General features: G+C 63.0%; 2 protein-coding genes across 2 annotated transcripts in view; one reads left to right on the forward strand and one right to left on the reverse strand.

Moving 5' to 3' along the window:
• LOC135447182 (dedicator of cytokinesis protein 2-like) overlaps nucleotides 1-21,995 on the reverse strand; it is a 51,549-nt gene that overhangs the window by 7,951 nt on the left and 21,603 nt on the right. The window contains exons 28-38 of the mRNA XM_064712058.1: nucleotides 21,717-21,812; nucleotides 3,798-3,896; nucleotides 3,600-3,694; nucleotides 2,493-2,571; nucleotides 2,295-2,395; nucleotides 2,140-2,198; nucleotides 1,874-2,022; nucleotides 1,664-1,749; nucleotides 665-821; nucleotides 299-339; nucleotides 70-160 (exon numbers count right to left, since the gene is read on the reverse strand). Of these exons, the coding sequence (XP_064568128.1) occupies nucleotides 70-160; nucleotides 299-339; nucleotides 665-821; nucleotides 1,664-1,749; nucleotides 1,874-2,022; nucleotides 2,140-2,198; nucleotides 2,295-2,395; nucleotides 2,493-2,571; nucleotides 3,600-3,694; nucleotides 3,798-3,896; nucleotides 21,717-21,812 (1,053 nt within the window). The remainder of the gene's footprint in view (nucleotides 1-69; nucleotides 161-298; nucleotides 340-664; nucleotides 822-1,663; nucleotides 1,750-1,873; nucleotides 2,023-2,139; nucleotides 2,199-2,294; nucleotides 2,396-2,492; nucleotides 2,572-3,599; nucleotides 3,695-3,797; nucleotides 3,897-21,716; nucleotides 21,813-21,995) is intronic.
• LOC135447177 (basic proline-rich protein-like) lies at nucleotides 5,100-19,864 on the forward strand. The gene is made up of 4 exons (XM_064712052.1): nucleotides 5,100-5,154; nucleotides 12,576-14,354; nucleotides 16,722-16,796; nucleotides 19,450-19,864. Exons 2-4 carry the CDS (start codon nucleotides 12,880-12,882, stop codon nucleotides 19,676-19,678), a joined length of 1,779 nt encoding a protein of 592 aa, XP_064568122.1. The 5' UTR covers nucleotides 5,100-5,154; nucleotides 12,576-12,879; the 3' UTR covers nucleotides 19,679-19,864.

Consider the following 21,995-nt stretch of genomic DNA (forward strand, 5'->3'; position numbering starts at 1 on the left):
TTGGGGACTGTCACACCCTGGGCCATGGAGCTGCCCCCTCCTCACAGCCCCCCAGCCCCCCGTGCCCACCGTGAGCAGCCGGGCGTGCAGCAGCAGCGTGTAGGCTCCCTCCGTGTAGTTCTCGTAGCTGATGTGCAGGTCCTTCAGCTTGTACAGGTACCTGGGGGTGACACAGCCACGTGTGGGGGGTGACAGCACCATCACCTGCCCCTCAGGCCGCCCTGCCCAGCCCATCCCTCTGGGAATGCCCAGGAGGCCCCAGCCCAGGCGCTGCAGGGGATCCCAGGGCTGGGCTCACCTGATGTACATGGCCTGGCGATCAATCTCCTTGTAGAAGTTCTGTGGAAAGGCAGATGAGGCTGTTTGAGTGGCCCTAGGGGTGGCACGTGCCACAGCCCCTCACAGTGCCACCCTCTGGGTCACGGTGCTGTCAGGACTGTCCCCACACACGGATGGCCGTGGCCCACACAGCTGCACATCCCAAGCGATGCCAGCTCTGGCACCCCCTCTCTGCTGTGCCAGGGGCACCCTGGGGACCTGGGGACAAGCCCTACCAGCCCTGGGGACTTGGGGTGCACAGGAACAAGCCCAGGTTGCCCCAGGGAGCTGGGACAGGGGATAAGCCCTGGCAGCCCGAGGAGCTGGAGCAGGGCAAGGTGCTCACCAGCAGGTTGACGGTGCAGCTCATGCTGTAGGTCTTGTTCTCGTCATTCATGACAGCCCTGTAGTCCAGGAGCCGCTCCAGGAGCTCGCTCACCAGCCTCACAAAGTCCTCTCCAGGCTTGGCCAGCTCGGGGTGGCTCTGGCAGCAGCTCAGCAGGCTGGGGGAGAGAGGGAGGCACACGGGTCCCACTGCACAGCCAGCTCTGCTGTGCTCCTACCACTGCCCTGCCCGGCAGCAAGGGCAGGGACAAAGCCTGGGCGAAGCAGGGGCATCACCTGGGGCAGGGGGGACTCCTGGGGCTGAGATAACACCTGAGACAGAGATAACACCTGGGGCAGAGATAACACCTGGGGCAAGGGCATTACCTCAGGCAGGGGTAATTCCTGGGGCAGAGATAACACCTGGGGCAGGAGTAACTCCTGGTCTGAGATAACACCTGGGGCTTGGATAACACCTGGGGCAGAGGCATCACATCAGGCAGGGGCAATTCCTGGGGCAAAGATAACACCTGGGGCAGAGATAACACCTGGGGCAGTGGCATCACCTCAGGCAGAGGTGACTCTCAGGGCAGAGATAAGACCTGAAGCAGGAGTAACTCCTGGGGCAGAGATAACACCTGGAGCTGGGGTAATTCCTGGTCTGAGATAACATGTGGGGCAGAGGCATCACCTCAGGCAGGGGTGACTCCTGGTCTGAGATAACACCTGGGGCAGAGATAACACCTCAGGCAGGGGTAATTCCTGGGGCACGGGTGTCAGCAGGGACAGGAGCATCACCTGCAGCAGGGGTAACACCTGGGGCAAAGATAACACCTGGGGCAGGCAGGCTGGGCCAGCAGAGGTGTGCAGGGGGCACACGGTGGTGCTCAGGCTCCCTCCTCGCTGCTCCCTTTCCCCCGGCACACTCCGGGCCAGGGCACAGCGTGAGGAGCAGTGGGATGGCAGCAGGAACGGTGACAGCAAAGCGGAGAAGGTGGCAGGGATGTCACTGCACACTCACATGCTCCTGAAAAGCTGCATGTACTGCTCGTCCCCGCGGCCGCCCTCCACCTCGCTGTCCAGCCTGCGCAGGATCTCATCCTCAAACTGGAAAGAGGACGGAGAAAGGCTGAGCTTGGAGCAGCTCCTCCCCAGAGACCATCCCAGAGAGAAGGTTCCAGACCACGCCACTCCCTGCCGTGGGTGGTTCCCAGCCCATCCCGGGCCTCACCCGGGTGAAGCTGCCCCTGAGGCGGTGCTCGCACAGCATCATGTCGAAGAAGATGGGGATGGTGGATTTGCGCAGCTCCAGCTCCGGCACCAGCGTCATCTCCAGGATGGGACCCACCATGCCCGGGATGAACTCGATCTTGCGCTGCCCTGGGGGGACAGGGAGGGCTGGGAGGACAGATCCACGCCCAAAGCAGCAAAACCCCGCTCGCCACACCCACTGTGGGCGCGGAGAGCCAAAATCCATCCCTGCCCAGCGCGGCTCACCGAGGCTGTACCACATGTCCCGGATGGATGCTCCGATGGTGGCTCTCATGTCCCCGTACCTGCGGGGACAGAGGGACAGCATCGCTCTGCAGCCCCGGGTGTGCCCAGCCCAGCTGGCTCATCCCAAAACCCCTGTCCCCGGGGCAGGGACTCACTTGGCCAGGATACTGTTGCGTTTGCCCGGGGAGAAATTCTCCAGCTGCAGCGAGTCCTGCGTGAGGAAAGCCACGGCCAGGTGGAAATAATTGTTCCAAAGCTGCGGTGGAAGGAGGCAGAGGGATGAGTGCCAGGCTGGGGGGCACAGCGGGGTCTGCTCCTGACCCACCTGGGCTGAGGCAGTGCCACCCACCCACCTGCAGCTCGAAGTCGCTGTCGCTCAGGAACATCTCGGTCAAGGTGGTGGCAAAGTGGTTGATGGCACGCAGGAACTCCCTGGGGACAGCGGGCACGGAGTGAGGGCAGCACCAGTATGCCCAGCCTGGTGTGCCCACCTCCATCACACAGAGGGGTGAGGTCCTTTCTGCCCCACAAACACTGTCCAGAGTCCACCTGCCCCGCTGTCACCGTGATATTGTCTGAAAAATCTTCCCAGGATTTTCTCCTGGGAGGCTGAGAAGCCTCAGAGAGGAATGAAAACAATAATTATCTGATTGCTGCTCCCGTGTTTGCTGCTTTGGAATGTGGCTTGGACGTTGTTTACACCAACAGGTGAATGTTTGATTGGTTCTGTGTGAATTGTTCTTAATTAATGGCCAATCACAGCCAGCTGTGTCGGGTTGACACAGAGAGAAAGTCACAGGTTTTTATTCTTCATTCTTGTTAAGCCTTCTGATGTATCCTTTCTCTTTCTTTAGCATAGTTTTAGTATAGACATAATAATATAATATAATATAATATAATATAATATAATATAATATAATATAATATAATATAATATAATATAATATAATATAATATAATATAATATAATATAATATAATATAATATAATATAACTGTTATAAATAGTTATACTATATTATACAGACGTTATAATACAATATAACTGTTATAAATAGTTATACTATATTATACAGACGTTATAATACAATATAACTTTTATAAATAGTTATACTATATTATACAGACGTTATAATACAATATAACTGTTATAAATAGTTATACTATATTATACAGACGTTATAATACAATATAACTTTTATAAATAGTTATACTATATTATACAGACGTTATAATACAATATAACTTTTATAAATAGTTATATTATATTATATTATATTATATTATATTATATTATATTATATTATATTATATTATATTATATTTATTATATTATCAGCCTTCTGAGAACAAGGGTCAAATTCTCATCTCTCACCTCATCCTGGGAGCCTCACAAACACCCCACCCCACAGCACCCCAGGAGCCCACAGCCACCCCCCGTGCTCCCCCCCAGCCTCTCACCGGTTCTGCACCATGTTCATCACCACCCAGTCACCAGGATACACCGTCTTCCCGATCAGGTCCTTGAAGAGGATAAAAGTCTCCATGAGGAAGTCCTGCAAGGGAGGCAGAGATGTCAGGGCCGTGCTGGGCTGCAGTGCCCTCCGGAGGAGGCCGTGAGGGAGGCGCTGGTGCCGGAGGGCTCCGTCATGCACTCACCATCAGCTCGGGCCGGGAGGGGAACGCCTGGATGTAGGTGCTGTAGTGGTCCTTGTCCATCTGGCTCAGGATGGTGGCCATGCAGGCCACGTAGTGGCTCTGGGGGACAGGAGCTGCTCAGGCCCTGCTGGGTCCTGCAGCTCCAGTCGGTTCATAACCCACAGCCCCAATTCACCCCCACCCTCCCTGGTCCCTTCTTCCCCAGCTCCTTTCTCCTGGCCCCCTCATGTGCATCCCACTGCAGGGATGGGATGGCTCCTGCACCCACCGTGATGCCAGGGGGATGCAGGAGTCATTACAGAGTGGTGCTGAAGCACCTCTGTCATTTCTGAGATCATTTAAGGCCATCTGTGGCTGTCAGGGCATTTTGAAAATGGCAAGCAGGTTCCTTCTGGAGTGCCTCCAGTGCAGGGTCCCAAACCGAGCCCTTGGCTCCACTCCAGGGGGCTCCCAGGTTTGTAGCAGGACAAGTGGAGTGTGCACGAGCAGGATGCTGCCCAAAAGCTGTCCCAGAGACACTTCCAAGGCTGGAAACTGTGGGAAAGGGCAGCAGTTCCTGGGCTAAGAGCATCGTCTGGCTTGTCCAGGGGGAGTGACGGCCCTGCCGTGCCCCGGTGCCACTGATGGAGCTTTGTGGGTGGCTTCGGGTGCCAACCCATGCCCAGAGACTGCCGTGCCTGAGCCCTGCGAGGGCAGCACCGGGCTCTGGGCACCGCTGCTGCCCTTCCATCCCTGCAGATCGGGCACTGCCGGAGCTCCCGCCCGGATTCCAGCGGAGCATTCCCGCGCTGCCATTTCCCCATTGCGGCCCCAGACCCAAGCGGGCTGCTCGGGGATGGATGTGACCGCTGCCGGTGACCGAGGGCTCCAGCCCGGCACCGCCAGCCCGGGGGCAGCCCCGGGAGCATCCCGGGATGGGGCACAGCCCACCGAGAGCTGCCGCGGGTGAGCAGCGAGCGCCCACAGCCAGCCTTGGCTGCGAGGGGTTTTCTGTCTCTAGGAGGGAATTCCAGGGAATTCTCTTGCGCAGAGCAAACGGATCAAACCCCAAAATCTCCCGCTGCTCCGGGAATCCTTGTGGTGCACCGGCACACCGGGGGTCCGCGGGACCGGGACGCGCCGGCACCGCCCCGCCCGGGCAGCGCCCTCCCGGTACCGGGACCGCGGCTCCTGCCGGGCTCCGGGGCTCGGCTCCCGGGCGCGCACCCCGTGCCGGGGCTCCGCCCCCCGCCCCGCTCCGCCCCCGCCGGCTCCGCCCCGGTACCGGCGAGCGCGCGCCGCCCCGCCCCGCCCCGCCGAGCCCCGCGCCCGCGGCTGCCGGACCCGCGCCGCCGCCGCCGCCGCCTCGGAGCACCAGGTACGGGGCGGAATGGGGAGGAGGCTCGGCCCGGGAGCGGGGCGGCGGCCGCACCGGGGGCTGCGGGCATCGGCCCTGCGGCGCCCGCCGGTACCGGGACCCCGGGCGGCCCCGCGGCCGGGGCGTGCGAACCCCGGGGCCAGGAGCGGCGACGCGGTGCGGGGAGCCCCGGAACCGGGACTGCGCGGGAGCGGCGCGGGGACCCCGGGGGCGCGGGAGCGGGGCGGGGACCCTCGGCCCGCGGGATGCGCGGGGGCCGAGCTGGGTTGGCCAGGGGGATCCTCGGTGTCCCCGGGGGTCGCGGCACCTCCCTGTCCTCCCTTCTTTGCTCCCGGCGAGCAGGAGCTGCCCGGGGAACTGCGGGAGGCACCGCGCACCGAGCATCCTCCGGCGGGCACCGTGCGCCGAGCACCCCGCACCGAGCCCCCTACGCTGGGCACCCCGCACCGAGGCGACCACCGGCGGCCGTGGCGGGGGTCTCTGGGGGGCACAGCCGTGCCGGAACGGTGGCACGGTGCGTAGCCTATGGAGGAGCATCAGTGGTGGGAGCTGCTGTGCTAGAGGGGCCGAAGACCCCCACGTTGCTCCGCGGTGCCGCAGCCTCGCCCTGTCCGCCCCGGGCCGTGGTCCCCCCGCTGCTGCTGGAGCCGCTCTGGGCTCATCCCCGCTCCCCCTCGTTAGGAAGGCGTCCGTCAGCCGGGGCTGTGCCGGGTGACACACACGCACACGCACATCCAGGGATGTCACTTTCGGTACCGCGCGCCGCCGTGACGCCGGCCGGGGCTGGAGGGATTCAGCCCACGTTGCTCCCAAGGCCTGGTGTCCGCCGGAGCGAGTCCCGGGAAATGGGGGTGCTCCGGTCCTTCCCGGGCTGCTCCGGTCCCGATCCCGCCCGCGGGAGCTGCGGCTGCCGAGGGCGGTGCGGGAGCGGGGCCGAGGTCCCCGCGGAGCCGCTTCGGTGCCGGGAACACGAGGTGGACACGAATGAGTAACCAGCGGGCCCGGCTGTGCCAGCACGGGGACATGCGGGGACATCGGTGTCAGCTGCTCGCTCCGAGGGGCAACGGCGTGCCCAGGGCCAGCGGCGATCTCCGGGCTCGGGAATGAAGCCCTCGGTACAGTCAAGGCTGCAGGGGGACCCTCGGGTGGGGATGGCACCTCCGGCCCTTCCCCGTGTCCCCTGCCCGCAGGGAGCGTCCGTCCTTCCGGAGCGGGGTGGGTTTGGTCGCAGAAGCTCCTTTGGACTGAGGTTGTCTTCTTTACAAATGATAATTATTGTAATTGCTTAATAGCATGGTGGCATCCAGAGGCCACAGATAATGAGCGGGTCTATTCCTGTCCCTGCTAACGACGCTGCTCCGGTCCTGCCCAGCCTCGCCTGTTTGCTGAGGTGCTCCGTGTGGTCCGGGCTGTTCGGTGGTGGGGAAACTGAGGCACGAGGCGGAGGAAAACGCTCGCTAATTCCCAAATTCCCGCGGTAGCCAGCGTTGTCTAAAGCGGACGGAGATAAAGGGGGGCAGGCTGCTCGATGGCATTGAGAATGCACTTAAAGGCAGGAATTTGTATTCTGGAAGGACATTCCCGGTGCCGGGAGCTGCAGCTGCAGAGGCCGTGCTGATGGCTGCTGCTGCCATGGGGGATGTCCCAGGGGGTCCCTGCTGCACCCAGGACCGAGCCCCCCGAGCCTGCACCGGGCTGTGCAGGGGCAGCTGGGGCAGTGCAGGAACTGCTGGGCGGTGAAGCCTTTCCAGCTATTTCCAGAAGTGAGTTCTGGGGACAGTTGGTGGCTTTCTGATGCCATTTCTGGCCTGTGAGGGAGCCCACGGAGCTTTTGTCACCCAGGGTCCCCTGGCCCAGGGATTGCTCTGCACGAGATGGGTGCCCAACCCCTTCTCCAGAGCTGAGACATCCTCCCTGCAGAGCACAGGGTCTGCAGATGAGCTGGGTCTCCTGTGGCCAAAGCTCTCTGGGCCGTGTCCCACTTCCCTTGTGCTGTCCCTGCTGCAGGATCAGCCCGTGCTGGAGATGCCAGCGGAGCCCTGGGGTTTGGTGCTGGCCACCAGCCGAGCTCTCAGGGTGGATCTCCATCACAAGGACCTGTGTAGCCACACAGGGCATCCGCAGGGTGAGGAGGAGGAGGATGGTGCTGCCCAAACCCCATTCAGTGGGAAGGAAGCAGCCGAGCAGGGTGTTCTTCCTGCCTGGGTGGTCTCTCCTGCAGCCCCGGGGGTGGCACAGCAGCAGCTCCAGGGATGCTCCTCCTTGCCTGGATGAGCCCAGGGAAGCCTCGGGACACAGAACAAACTCCTCCTGAGCTGCTCCCTCAGGCGGGTCACTCTCTCTCTTCACGTCTCATTAAAGCAGCGCTACCAAAGCTGCTCCGCCTGGCAGAGAGGTGGGGACGCCAGCAGGTAGCACAGCGAACAGAGCCACCACTGCCATGACAGCCCTATTAGCATCCACGGGAGACACAGGAATAATTTGGCTTCTGCAGCTTCTGAAGGCTCGTGCAGAGCCTTTGTACTCCCGAATCCCTGGCCGTGCGCGGCTCCATCTGCAGCAGCAGCACTTCCACATCAGAGGGCAGCGATGGCAGCGGGGCTGGTGGCCTCAGCGTGCCGGGAGGATGTCACTGCTCCTTCCCCAGCCCGCGGGATCCCTTCCATGCCACCGTGGGCATGAGCCATGGCACGTGTGACCAGGCCAGCCAGGAGCCCCAAGAGAAGCCTGTGGGGTGGCTGTGGGTGCTGGTACCATGGGGAGGTGGGTGCTGGGGGCTCCCTGCCCAGGCTGGGTGCCACCAGAGCCTCCTCCTGGTCCCCGTGCCTGGGAGAGTGACTGATGTTCCCTCGGAGCACTCCAGCCAGTGACCTACATAGGGATGAGTGCGGATCCCTCGCTCCTCTGAGCAGCCCGTGCTGCTCCCAGCACCCCTGGGTGATGCTCAGTGTGGGGCTGAGGGGCACAGCCACCCCTGGCATGGCCCTGGTGGCAGGGACAGCTCCTGTGCCCTCGGCCAGGCCAGCCCAGGGCTCCTGAGGGAGGCACAGCAGCGCCCAAGCAGAGCCTGGAGCGCTGCTGAGAGCAACGGGGTCAGCACTGCAAGGTCCTTCAGGGACATGGGGAGCTGGCCTTGGGGACAGGAGCCGAGCTGGACTCAGGGAGTGCTGGGAATGTGGCTGGAGAAGGAGTTTCTCCTTGCTGGGGGCTGCGAGGGCTGAGCACAGGAGGGAGAGGAGCGGCTTGGGCGGAAGCGCTCGGTTGGCACGAGTACAGTGGGATGGAAGCGGGTGTGATTAAGAGCCTGCAGGAAATGAGGAGGGCTGTGAGGCTCCCAGCAGCCGGGTTCTGGAAGAGCCTCCAAGAAGAGAAGTGTGAGGGCAGGGCATGAGCTGGCTTCGTGGTGGAGCTTCCTCAGCGAGGAAGCAGATTTGGGGTGTGCAAGCTGCCCCAGGAGCTGCTCCAAGTCCTCCATCCTCGAGTCCCACACATGCTCTGATCCGAGAACAAACGCCTCGAGTCCTCCCAGAGCCAAGGCAGGATTAGGCTCTGCTGTGATGTGTCATGAGCCTGGTTGCTGCCCCTCCAGAGCTCATGCTCCAGTGCTGCCCCAGCCCACAGCCAGCAGCTCATCTCTCCCCTCTGCAGATCAGGAAATCAGAAGTGTTGCCCCACAAAGGCACTACCCTGCGAGCAGAGCTGGGTCATTCACTCCTCTCCTCTGTGGTTCCAGGAGAACCTGACTTCCTCCCTCATAAATCTCATCTCCTGGCGTCCTGTGTCCTGAGGAGAAGATTTATGTGTCTGCCTCGTTTTTCCCTCTTCCACGGCTTTACCAGCAAGGGTGAAGGAGAGGATAGGTGGAGAAAGGGCTGAAGCTGGCAGGTAGCAGTCAGGGCAGTGAGAAGCAGGGCTCTGACCTCTGAGGGCAGCCCTGCACCATCACAGATGTGTCCCATGATGTGTCCTCTGCAAAGCCAGCAGGTTTAGTGCCTCTGATTCACAAAATGCAGTACCCGTGGTGGCCAGAGGAACCCAGTGCTGGGGCTCTCTGAGGGGTGTCCATGAAATTCCTGATGTTTCCTCAGCTCCTGGGGTCACTCAGCAGAGGAGAGGTCATTCCCAGCTGTGTGAGCATCCAGCAGAACTCATGGCATGTCACAGTGGCATCACCTGCTTTCACCTGTACATCCCCCATGCGACCTGCTGTCTCACTTTATCCATGTGCCTGGAATTCCCATAGGAACCAGAGAAGAAAACCACTCAGACCTTAAAAAATTACTGAGATGGAGGGTCCACCATTGTGCAGAACCTTCCCAAGCTGTTCCTGTGCCAGCTGGCCTCACTTTTTAAGGAAGTTGCTTCTCTGACATGCCAACACGCATTTCCAGCTGCCATGAACGGAGCTTGGAGCTGCCACTCAGAGTTCCATCCTGCACATTCTCTGCTTCATGCCCTCTGCCTGCCTCTGAACTGGCTTTTTTCCTTCCTTTCTCTTCATTTCCTCCCTTTCCTCAGTTTCCCTCCGTGCTCAGGGCCGTGGGATGGTTACAAGCAGAGACGTTGCTGACTTGGCTGCTTTTAACCCACTTCAAGCGTGCCACTTTGCTTTTGGGATCATCCTGCTTTCTTCATCGAAATGTCAAATGCCTCACAGAAATCCGAGTGTGCTCTGCCGAGGCTTTTACCTCCCCTGACCAAACTTGGAACCTCATCAAGCCCGGCAGCAGCGAATGGGTTTGATGAGCCGTGCTCTGCCCAGCCCCGCACTGACTGGCGTGGTGCCTCATGCTGCCCTCCTTCAGAAGGGATTAATCAGGCACCAAACCCATCCCTTGGGTGGTTCCAGCCCACCTGCATCCCCAAACCCATCCCTTGGGTGGTTCCAGCCCACCTGCATCCCCCAGATCACCGTGCAGGGCTCTGGGGCTCCCTGTTCCACCCACGGGGCTCTCCTGGCAATGATCACTCCAAGGAGAACCCTGGCAGAGTGGAGCACCAGGGCTCCAGCTTTGGCTTCATGTTTCTCCTGAAGGGAGGAGTGACCACAGCTCTGGGGTCCTGTTGGAGTAGACCCCAGAAGAGGCTGTGGTGGGCTCAGCACCTTGGAGCAGCCCCAGGATTGAGGTGCTGAGCACCATTGCCCAGTAAATGAGCTTGAAGAGTGGCTGGGAAGTGCTGGGTGCCAGGTGCCAGGTGCCTTTGGAGTGAGTTCCTCGGGTTCAGAACCAGCCCAGAAGAGCCCGTCAGACCCTAAATTGGACCATCCTGATCCCCCCCACTCATTATCCATGCTCGGAGATGCCGGTGTGCTGCAAGCAGCGCCCGAGCACTAAACCCAAGCACAGCACGGAGCAGAGAGAAAACGCAGGGATGCGTGGGAGGGTCCTGGCGCGGCTCTTTGACATCCTCGCAAGTGTTCCCAAACGGAGTTGCTCCATGTATAATTTATAGGCTTCCCTTTGTCCTTGTGGCTCGTCTCTGATCTCGGGAAGGCCGAGGGTGCTCCGGCGAGGCCCCGCTGAGTGACAGCGCCGCGTTTGCTGCGTCGGCAGGGGAGCGGCCCCGTCCCACGCTGCGGCAGCCGCGCCTCGCCCCGGGCCCGGTGCAGCATCACGGGGCCGGTTCTGCTTTCAAACCGTGCCAGCCGCGCTGCTGCCCCGTGCCCGGCGCTCGGAGCAGTTCCAGCACCCATCGAGGATGCTCCGGAGCGGGCTGGCACACTCGGGCTCCTCTGGGCTCCAGATGTGCCCAGCAGGGCCCTGTGCCCTCCCTCGTTGCCCTCTTGCTGCCGGGCACGCCAAGCACGTGGGTGACCCCACGTCCGTGACGAGGCATCAAGGGTGGCTCATATATCGCGGATATCGCGACAGGCGGTGCCCAGGCCAGCTTGGGTCAACAGGGATGAAGCGAGGACGGGCGGCTCTGGCTCCAGCCCCAGCCAGCTCAGCTCGCTGCTCCGCCTGTTGCTGCCCATACTAACGAGCAGCCCCATCCCGTCTGTCTCGTCCTGCCTCGCAGACATCTCCGGGTGTCTGGGCACGGCTCCAAGCTCGGTAGCGGAGCGTGGAGCAGCATCCCGACGAACCGGGAGCGGGGCGTGCGGGGCCGGGCTGGGCGGGGAAGGGCTCTGAGAGCCCCCCGGCTCCGCTGGGGCAGCGCTGCGAGTTTGGCTGTGCCGGCGCTGGGGACTCCGGGCTGCTCTGCTGAGTCAGCGCTTCGTGCCAGCAGGAGCGAGGCAAGGCAGGGAGGGGACCGGGGGTGTCTGAGCCGTGTGTCCGTCCGCACTGAGGGTCCCGCCTCGGCGTGCGGGGACGCTGCGGGGGCACCGGGCTGTGCTCTGGGGATGGGGGACACGGGACACGGTGTGGTGCGACAAAGCTGAACCGCTGCTCGCTGCGGATGGAATCTCTGGGTCTGGCCGCGGCCCAGAAGGAGCTGACGGCCTCCCCTGCACCCGGTGCGCCCCGTGCTGCCGGTGCCCGGGCAGGGTGACGGGCTGGCAGGGGGGGTGCTGGGGGTACGTCTGGGACAGGGCAGCGGAGGGGTTCCCCTTGCGGCTGTGGGGAGTGAGAGCCCTGCAGGGCCGTGCGAGGACAATGGCAGGGACGGGGACAATGGCAGGGATGCAATCCCTGGGTACAATCCCCCCTGTGACCCCGGGTCCTGCCCCTGTGCCGCCTGTGAAGTGCTGCCGGTGTCAGTGACACCCCCGGGCCTTACACAAGGTTCTCCCTCCTGCTGGTTCCCATGTGTCTCAAGTGTCCCCAAGCCACAGTGTCACCACTGCTCACAGAGCTGGTCCCCCATGCCTGCAGCACCTCTGATGCCCAATCCGGCCACAGCCACACGTGGCATGTCCCCTGTGTCACCCTGGCCGTGCCCCTGGCAGGATGGACCCCATGCCCAGTCCGGCCACAACCACACGCGACATGTCCCCTGTGTCACCCTGGCCATGCCCCATGCCCGTCCTGCCATGTGCCGTGCTGGATGGGTGCCCCACGCCTTGCCCATGCCCGCAGAGCTGGAGCCCGTGCCCGGCGGATGCCCCGGGTCCGTCCGTCTGTCCGTCCCTCACGCACAGCCGCCCCTTGCCCTGGCCCCGGCCCTGCCCTCCCGCTGCCCGCGCCCCGCACACACGAGGCACCAGCCCCGGCGAGGCAGAGCTATTTTTAACAGCCGCTTCTGCTTGATTTGAGCTGTGAACTCGGAACGTGTTTATGCTAAAGGGCTTTCTTTTCCCTTCTCCCTTTGTGCTGAGGAGGCAGCGCCGCAGATCAAAGCCTGTCTCTTCGCGTTTGCTGATGCTGGGCTGGGAGAGAGCCGAGCCGGGAGAGGCCGGCACTTCCACGGGGACACTCGTGTCCTGGGGGGCCGCGGTGGCGTGGCCGGCTCTGACGCACCTCTCTTTGTCCCCGCAGGTCCGGGAGCCATGGGCGGGCACGGCGGGCACCGGGCGGCCCCGAGCGGGCGGCGCTGAGCCCGAGCGGCCCCGAGCCCGAGCGGCGGGACCATGAGCGGCTGCGGGCGCCGGCGGGGAGCGGCGGAACCGGGCTCGGCCGTCGGGGCGGCGCTCCGGGGGCTGTAGGGCAGGGCGGCGGGCAGCAATGCCCTGCGGCCCCGAGCCCACCTCCCGCCCAGCATCCGCGGGATGAGGCTGCCCGCCGGCCCAGCAGCTCCGGGGAACGGCGGCAGCCCAGGGCTCGGGCCCCGCGGCGCTGAGCCATGGTCAGCCGTGAGCCCGTGCCCGGCCCGGCCCCCGCCGGCGAGGGCAGCCAGGAGAAAGCCATGACGGTGCGCTCGGTGCTGCTCAACCGCGACTCGCCCGACATCGAGAGCCGCCTCAAGCGCCGGCGCAACCGCACGCAGCAGGTCCGCTTCAAGGACCTGGTGGAGGCCGGCGCGGGGCGGGCGGACAGCCCCGGGCCCCCGGCCGGCCCCGGCCACAACACCCCACGTGCCTCGCCGCCCCCCAGGGACCCCCCTGAGCCGGCGGCTCTCCGTGCCTCGCGGCGCAGCTGGCCCCAGGCGCAGCCCGGCTCGCTGACGCTGCCCATGCCCAGGAAGGCGTGCATGAGCACCGCCATCCAGACCTCCCCCAGCCTCCAGAAGCCCTTCCCGGCCCCCCAGCCCCGCAGTAAAAGCGTCTGCGATGTGGCGGAGGATGCGGTGCCGCCCGCCGCGGCGAGCGCCCGGTGCCCGGGAGCGGCCGTGCCCACCGTGCCCGGCTGGGCCGCGCCCCCGCGGGCCCCCGGCGGCCTCCCCGGCCACGATCGCAGCGCTGCCCTCGCCCAGCACGCCAAGGCGCGCCGCACCCCGCCGCCGCCACCACCCAGGGACCCCCCACCCCCTTACCAGGGCGCTGCCCGCTGCGCCCCTCCGGTGCCAAGCTGCGCCCCCGAGCCCTGCCCGCCGCCCCCAGCCTGTGCCCAGCTCGGCGGGAGCCCCCGGGGCAACCACGGCGTCACCCCCCGGCCGGCCTCCGTGCCCTGCGGCCAGCCCCGGCCGCCCGCCGAGCACCGGGGGCTCGGCCGCAGCGACTCGGAGCGGAGCCTGCCCTGCGGGCGCGCCCCGTGCCCGCCCTCGCCGCAGCGGCGGCAGCCCGTCCCCGCCACGGACACCCACGGCCCCCTCCGGCAGCCACCTCAGGGCAACCCCCCGCGGGACCCCCCGGCCCCCCAGCACCAGCTCTGCGCCGCCATCTGGGGGGGACCCTGCTGCGCCTCGCCAGCGCCCGTCCCACCGGCACCACCGGGCTGGCACGGCTCGGACACGACACCAGCCACCCCCGGCACCTGCAGCCGGCTCCGCGCCGCCCAAGCCGGGCACGGCTGGGCAGGACCCGAGGGGACCGGGGAGCCGCCGCCGCCCACGGCCACGCAGGGCCCCGGCGTGGGGACACGAGCGGAGCCACCCCGGCACGGGCAGCCCCGCCCTGCCGCCGAGCAGCCCGACACGCTGCACCACGTCCAGGACCTTCTGCAGCTGGTGGTGGTGGCCAAGGGGCCGGTGGGACCACCAGCGAGGGCTGAGGACGCCCGGACATCTCAGGGAGAGGGCCCCCGGGGGCCCGGGGAGCAGGGGGACCTGCATTCCCAGCTGCAGTCCCTGGAAGGGGTGCTGGAGACCAGCCAGCAAACCATCCGGGTGCTGCTGGACGTCATCCAGGACCTGGAGAAGAAGGAGGCGCAGAGGGATGGGTGAGTAGGAGGGGACAGAGTGTGAGGGGCTGTGGGGACAATGCCCTGGGGGCTGGGGATGGAGGATGGGGGACCCTGACTGAGATTTGGATGTGCTGCCTGCTTAGGGTGTTTCCCTCTGAGAAACTCAGAGCTGCTGTCCATGTGGCTCCAGGCTTTGGTGAGAGGTCTCACGTGCCCAGGAATGGGGGATGAGGGGGTGCTGGGTTCCTGGAGGAACCATCCATCCTGGAGGAACCTCCATCCTTGGAGGTTCCTTTGGCACAAATCCATGGCTGCTGCCCCCGTGATGGGTTTGGCTGCATCCAGGACCCCCATCCTGCCCTGCCCAGGGCTTGCTCCAAGGGGCAGGGAGTTCCCCAGGCCAGCATTCCTTGGGCTCCCAGGCTGATTTGCCAGATGGAAGAAGGTGAGGAAGGTGTTCTAGGTCAGGCCGCCATGGTCTGAAGCTGAAATGCTCCAAACTCATCTCCCACAAGAGCAACCAACAAACCTCCAAGAGGTGCCAGGCCTGGCATCCTCCTGTAAAATCTCTGGGGCTTCTTCCTATGCCCAATATTGCCATGATTAACCATTAAATCAGATGGTTTTGGCTGTGAGTGAAGCACAGGGAACATTGTCCCCATTGCCCCTGTGCCACCCCTGGAGCACTGTCAGTGGGGAGAGACCCCTCAGGGTTGTCCCAAACCCCTTAATTAAGGTGAGGTCTTAATTAAGACCTCAACTCCATTTACTGTTAGAGTCAAACAAGCAAACAAGACACCCAGGGATAGGAAATCACACCAAACATTATCCTGGTGTCCCTGTGCTGCAGAACAGCAGAGCCTCGTTTGCCACAGGTCAGATCCCAGGTGCCCACTGCACACCAGAGCAGGGCCACCAGCCCTGAGACACCCTGGCACCGACCACCAGCAACATCCCACAAAAAATTATCCATATAAAACATGGTAGAGTATCCCAGGATGAGCTCTCCCAGCAGAGGGGGGCTGTTGTACAAGGCCAGAGCTGCAGGCACACACACATTTACGTAGCACACATATATATATGTGTGTATAAAGGGGCTCATGATCTAATTCAGGTGCTGGCAGGATAAATCCCCATTGCAATGTGTAATTTGGTGCATTAGCAGACCCAGTTTCTGAGGGCTGAGAACAACTGTGGTCAAGGTCGAGTAACAGGAGGAAGGTTTCAATGAGGAAATGTGACGTGGATGTGGGACATGTTCTGTCAGCTGTGCCCCCAAATCCACAGCCCTGAAGGGGCCCCAAAGGGACCAAAAGCATTCACAGGGCTCCTTTTGGGCAGAGCAGAATGAGCAGGGACCAGCAGTGCTGGGGTGCAGGAGAGCCCCAGTACAGCCCTTGGGATTGGGGTGTCTCAGGGTTGGGGTGTGGCAGCAGCAGAGAGATGTGGGGTGACGACTCCTTCTGTGGACAGCATGAGCTGAGCCTGGGCAGGAATCAGCTTAATCCAAGCCCTGTGCACCTTCCTGGAGGAGGAGAAGGATGCTCTGGTACAAAAACATCAAAAAGATAAATTCCGAGCCTGGCGTGGGCTGGAGATGAGTCTGGAGCATCTCCCTGTGCCCATCTGCCAGGGCACGGCTGTGCCAGGGCAGCACCACGTGCCTTGCGCTCCCTCCGTGGCACCACGTGTGGGGAGCCCTGGGATGAGGATTGGGATGGGGATGAGAGGGGAGGACACAGCAGGAAGGGTTTGGGGTGCCACAGTGCCCAGCACTGGTGTGATCCCATCAGAGAAACACCTGGCTTGGTATTGATTGGGATCACATGGGAGGAGAGGAGATGGATCCCAGAGAGGAGAGGGGGTGGCATCCAGGGAGATGGATCCCAGAGAGGAAAAGGAGCTGGGATTCAGGAGGAAATACAGGGGAAAGGGGGTCTGAATCCCAAGGAGAAAAGGAGCTGGGATTCAGGGAGGAAAAGGAGATGGATCCCAGAGAGGAAGAGGAGCTGGGATTCAGGAGGAAATACAGGGAAAAAAGGGTCTGAATCCCAAGGAGAAAAGGAGCTGGGATCCAGGGAGAAAAGGGGATGGATCCCAGAGAGGAAGAGGAGCTGGGATTCAGGAGAGGGGATCCCAGAGACAAAAAGGAGCTGGGATTCAGGAGGAAAGGAGATGGATCCCAGAGAGGAGAGGAGGTGGCATCCAGAGAGATGGATCCCAGAGAGGAAGAGGAGCTGGGATTCAGGAGGAGATACAGGGAGAACAGGGTCTGCATGCCAGGGAGAAAAGGAGCTGGGCTGCAGGGAGCAGAGTCCTGGCTGCTGGGGTGGGACAGGGGCAGCAGAGGACACGGGCAGACCCAGAGCAGGTCCCCAGGCTCACGGCACCTCTCTGTCACAGGCGCCACTCGTACCGGACCGGGCAGGACATCGCCAACTGCGGGACCTGCCGGGACTGTGCCTGCATCATCTACAGGTGAGGGCCAGCCCTGACTCCAACACCCCTGGGCTCTGCTTGCCTGCACTCCCAGAGCTCTCCCCTGGCTGGGAGGCACCAGGGAGGGTGACAGGGAGGCAGCAGGGAGGGTGACAGCCAAGCCTGCGCCTCCTGTCCCCTTGTTGGGGACACCACACACAGAACACTTTTGGGTGTCTGGGCTGTCCCCGCAGATCAGATCAGATCAGCCAGGGTGATCTCCATGGAGGAGCAGCATCTGGAAGGGGCTGCTCTGGCACCGTGGCACAGCATTTCCCTCCTGTAGCAGCAATCTATGGGGGAAGCCTCGCTGGCGGCTGCTGCGTGGGCTCGCTCCAAATGCAGCCTGCATCCTGTTGTCCCTGTGCCAGCTCTGCACAGATGCTGCAGATGGGCTCCTGCCCCTCACTGTGTTTGGGAACACAGGGCCTGGGCTCTGCTCCCCAGCGCTGGCTCTGGGCCAGGGTGTGGATTCCCCTCCCTCTGCTGCACGCTCTCCTCAGATCCCATTTGGGCTGTGGGAAAAGGCATCTCATGCCCTCCCAGCATTGTCTTTGGGGGAATTGGGAGGGTTGCAGTTTTGCTAAAGCTTCCTGCCCTTCCAAGCACCCCTGGGTGTCCTTCTGTCCCTCTGGCCAGTGCAGGTGGCTGGCCAGGTGTGTTCCCATTTGCTGTTAATTAGGGGATGCTGATGCTGTTAGCACTGGGATGTGTAGGACACGGTGCACCTGTGCCACTGCCCTGCCATGCTCTGTGAGCACTGTGCCCCCTCCTTGGGGCACCTCAGGCTGGGGGTGCCCGGCTGGGGTCCCCTCGTGTCCCTGTGCTCAGTGGCAGTGCTGCCTCAGCGCTCCTGCTCCCTGCACTTGCTCCAAGGGGAGTTTGGAGCTGTAGCTTTGGGGAACTTCAGGCTAATTAGGCCTGACGAGCCTGTCCCCAGGCAGCATGGCAGCGGCACAGATGTCACATCTGGGGGAGGTGGCTCCCCAGAATGGCCAGGCTCCACTTGGGGACTCGCTGTGGCTTTCACTGCCACCCGTGGGATGAGGAGAGGTTCTGGGGTGAGGGAGCAGTGGCAGCACCCCAGGGATGGCCCATGGAGGGGATCAGACCCGTCTGTGTCCCACCCTAGGGTCCCACAGCAGTGCCATCCCCTCCCTGTGTCACTGCAGGGAGCTGAGGCTGCTCCCTGCTCTGCACCCCTCACCCCGATCTCTGGAAATGCCGGGGACACTCCCTGTCCTCGCCAGGGGAGGTGACAGGAGGTGACACGAGGTGACAGGAGGTGCCAGCCCGCCGGGGGGGGGCTCGTGGGGCGCTGCCCGTGTGCGGGGTGGCAGCGCCACGTGGCAGTTCCCGGCACACTCGGTGTCACCTCGCTGATGCGATGGGACGGGGCCGGGGCGAGGAGATTGACGCGCGTTCCGCCAGAGGGGACAGCGCAGCACGAGGCTGCCGGCAGCCAGCCCGCACCGCAGGGTGCGCGGGGACACCGGGGAGTGTGGGGACACCAGGGGGACACCGGGAGTTGAGGGGACACAGGGGGCTGCAGGGACACAGGGGCTGTGGGACACCAGGGGCTGAGGGGACACTGTGAGCTACAGGGACATCAGAGGCTGCAAGGACACAGGGGGCTGCAGGGACACCAGAGGCTGGGGGACACTGAGCTCCCCGATGGCTGTGTTGGGGACACTGAGCTGCCCAGGGGCTGTGCTGGGGACACAGGGGCGGTGTTGGGGACACTGAGCTCCCCGAGGGCTGTGCTGGGGACACTGAGCTCTCCAGGGCAGGTTTGGGGACACTGAGCTACCCGGGGGCTGTGTTGGGGACACGGGGGCTGTGTTAGGACACTGAGCTGTTTGGGGGCTGTGCTGGGGACACTGAGCTGCCCGGGGGTGGTGTTTGGGGGCGCGGGGGCTGTGACAAACGGGGGGGGGCTGTGACAAACGGGGGACTGTGACAAACGGGGGGCTGTGGCAAAGGGGGGCTGTGACAAACGGGGGGCTGTGACAAACAGGGGGCTGTGACAAACGGGGGCTGTGACAAACGGGGGGGCTGTGGCAGAGGGGGGCTGTGACAAACGGGGGGGGCTGTGACAAACGGGGGGCTGTGACAAACAGGGGGCTATGACAAACGGGGGACTGTGACAAACGGGAGGCTGTGACAAACGGGGGGGCTGTGACAAACGGGGGGCTGTGACAAACGGGGGGCTGTGACAAACGGGGGGCTGTGACAAACGGGGGGCTGTGGCAGATGGGGGGCTGTGACAAACAGGGGGCTGTGACAAACGGGGTCCGTGGCAGATGGGGGCTGTGACAAACGGGGGGCTGTGACAAACGGGGGGCTGTGACAAACGGGGGGGGCTGTGGCAGAGGGGGGCTGTGACAAACGGGGGGCTGTGACAAACAGGGGGCTATGACAAAGGGGGGGCTGTGGCAGAGGGGGGCTGTGGCAGGTGAGGGGGGCTGTGGCAGAGGGGGGCTGTGACAAACGGGGGGCTGTGGCAGAGGGGGGCTGTGACAAACGGGGGGCTGTGACAAACGGGGGGCTGTGACAAACGGGGGGCTGTGGCAGAGGGGGGCTGTGGCAGGTGAGGGGGGCTGCCACAAGGGGATGCCACGCTGCCCCCTGACACGGTCCCCGCGTGTCGCAGCGTGGAGCACGATTTCCGCCAGCAGGAAGGTCGCTTCCAGCGGGTGCTGAGCCACATCGAGGGCGACGCGGGGCCGAGCTCCCCCCCGACGGCGCTGGGGGCGGCGGGGGTGGCGCTGGGGGCGGCGGGGACCCCCTCCCCGCCCAGGCAGGAGCTGTCGCCCGTGTCGAGGCTGCCGGCAAAGCTGGACGTGAAGAAATCGCGGCGCAAATGCTTCTGGTTCCTGTGAGCCCGGAGCGCCGGGGCGCCGGCCCAGCACTGAGCCCCTGCCCACCTCTCCTCCCTCCCTCGGTAGGGTTTGGGTAGCACCAGCTTTTCTATTTTTAACCATTCCGTTGAACGCGGGGAGCTCGGGGGTGTGGGAACGGCGAGGGGAGCAGCGGCTGTATTTAAGGAGAATTCAATAAATTCCAAGGAGACGCTATTTTTGTTACATCCTCTCCCGCCTGTGCGCTTCTGTTCTGGAGGAGGGCGAGGATGAGGAGGGGGCAGCGGCTGTTTTCCCTGGATTTCCCTCTGTTTGGGGTTCCCTGAGGTGCTCCAGACTCAAACCAGTGCCCAGCAGGGGCTGCTCAGCCATCCCTCCCATTGCTTCCTGCAGGTTAACTGGGAGCACCGAGGGTTTGCATTGGGCAGGGACAGTGGGGAATGGTCTCTGTGAGGTTCTGGCCTGGAGAGAGGAGATCTGTCCCCAAAATCCCCGGGTGGAAGGGTGGGGTGGGCAGGGACCTCATGGGTGGGGAAGATGGACTGGCTGGTGACGGAAATGAGGAACTCAAATATCTCAGCAGCCACGGGATGGATGGATGGATGGATGGATGGATGGATGGATGGATGGATGGATGGATGGACGGATGGGCGGATGATGGATAGATGGATGGATGATGGATGGATGGATGGATGGATGGATGGATGGATGGATGGATGGATGGATGGACGGATGGATGGATGATGGATGGATGGATGGATGGATGGATGGATGATGGATGATGGATGGATGGATGGATGGACGGACAGAGGGGCGCTGTCCTGCTGCAGGCACAGGGATTTTTGGTCCCCTCAGCCCTTCCCAGCAGCTGGAGCTGGAGGGTCTGGGAATCCCAATAGAGGCAGGGGCTATGGCAGCATCAGGGGTTGTGCAGGGAGAGCTGCCAGAGGGCACCTGTAGAGCCACGAGTGAGCAGCAGGAGTACGGCACAGCCAAGGATCGCTCCGTGCTGCCCTGGGCTGCATTTCACCCTCATCCCTCATCCCCCCTTGTTTCCATCACTGCATTTCACCCTCATTCCCCCTCGCCTTCATCGCTGCCCGACGCTTTCAGCTTTGACTCACAGAGCCTGGGAACGAGGGGTAGAAGCAGGGATGGAGCCCAGCGCGACCCCGCATGCATCTCCTGCCTGAGTCACAGCTGAATCACAGCCCGGCGCTGGCATCGCCGCACGGCCCCGGCGGCGGAGCCTCCGCTCCGGCCACCCGCAGCGCCCCGGGCACGGCACGGTACAGCACAGTACGGCATGGCACGGTACAGCACGGTACGGCACGGTACAGCACGGCACGGCACGGTCCAGCACGGCACGGCACGGCACGGCAATTCCCCGCTCCGAGCTTCCAGAACGCACACCAACACAGCTCATCGCCCACCCACAGACGCAGTGCAGCTCCTGGGTTTGTCACCACGTCCCCAAAAAGATCCCGAGCCCCGCTGGTCCGGCTCCGTCCCCTCCCATCGCTGCTCCACTGACCCGCCTTCCTTCCCGCGTGTCCAGCGTGCTCCTCACGCGTTTTTGGCAGTAAAACTGCGATGGTTCACCGGGTTCAGCTGATATTTCCAGATAATGCAGCCCAAACCCTTCACTGCTCCCAAAACAGCTTTTCCTGTCCCAAGGGCAGGTAAAGGTGGGATCAACTCTCATGGGGTTGAAGCAAGAGCAGAATCTTCTCCCAGCGCATCCCACCATGCTCTCCATAAAGGCTATTTCAGGTTTCAAAGTTAATGGGACATTTCACCACAGTTTCTGAGGTTTCCATCCCATTCCTGGGCTTCCTGGTGCTGTGGGGATTAAGGAACCACCTCGGCCTCCCGGGACACAGCAGCTGTCCAGATGCTCCAGCTCCTGCTTCCCCCTGTATCCCACTGGGCACATCCCTGGCATCCATCCCCATCCTGCTGGGTGCTGGCAGCAGGGCCAGCGAGGAGCAGAGCCAGTCACACCCAGCCAGGCCCCCAAAGCAGTGTCACCTCTCCCGTGTGGCGCAGTGGCACTCACCCTCAGCGGGTTCTCCCGGTCCAGGACGATCACCCTGCGATTGACCGTGTGGAGCAGCCGCTCCAGGATCACCTGGATGTGCTTCTTCACCTGTGCCTGCAAGGTGAGAGGTGGCAGGGCCATGGCAGGGCACGTCCCAGCTGTGGGAGGTGTCCCAGCATGGCTCCTTCAAGGGCTGGTGGCATCGGGGTGGTGACACGGGAATGGAGCCTGATCCGGAGCTGGAGTCAGAGCGAGGCAATGTGCACCAGCAAAAACATGGGATTTGGGATCTCTGTA

Source organism: Zonotrichia leucophrys, chromosome 4 (genome assembly GCF_028769735.1).
Source record: "Zonotrichia leucophrys gambelii isolate GWCS_2022_RI chromosome 4, RI_Zleu_2.0, whole genome shotgun sequence".
NCBI classification, from domain to species: Eukaryota; Metazoa; Chordata; class Aves; order Passeriformes; family Passerellidae; genus Zonotrichia; species Zonotrichia leucophrys.

What these genes read in the sequence shown, in the direction of transcription:
- LOC135447177 (XM_064712052.1), top strand. Translation starts at nt 12,880, where the DNA reads ATGGTCAGCCGTGAGCCCGTGCCCGGCCCGGCCCCCGCCGGCGAGGGC. An exon ending in AAGGAGGCGCAGAGGGATGG is followed by an intron (nt 14,355 to 16,721) that starts GTGAGTAGGAGG and finishes TCTCTGTCACAG; the next exon opens with GCGCCACTCGTACCGGACCG. An exon ending in TGTGCCTGCATCATCTACAG is followed by an intron (nt 16,797 to 19,449) that starts GTGAGGGCCAGC and finishes CGCGTGTCGCAG; the next exon opens with CGTGGAGCACGATTTCCGCC.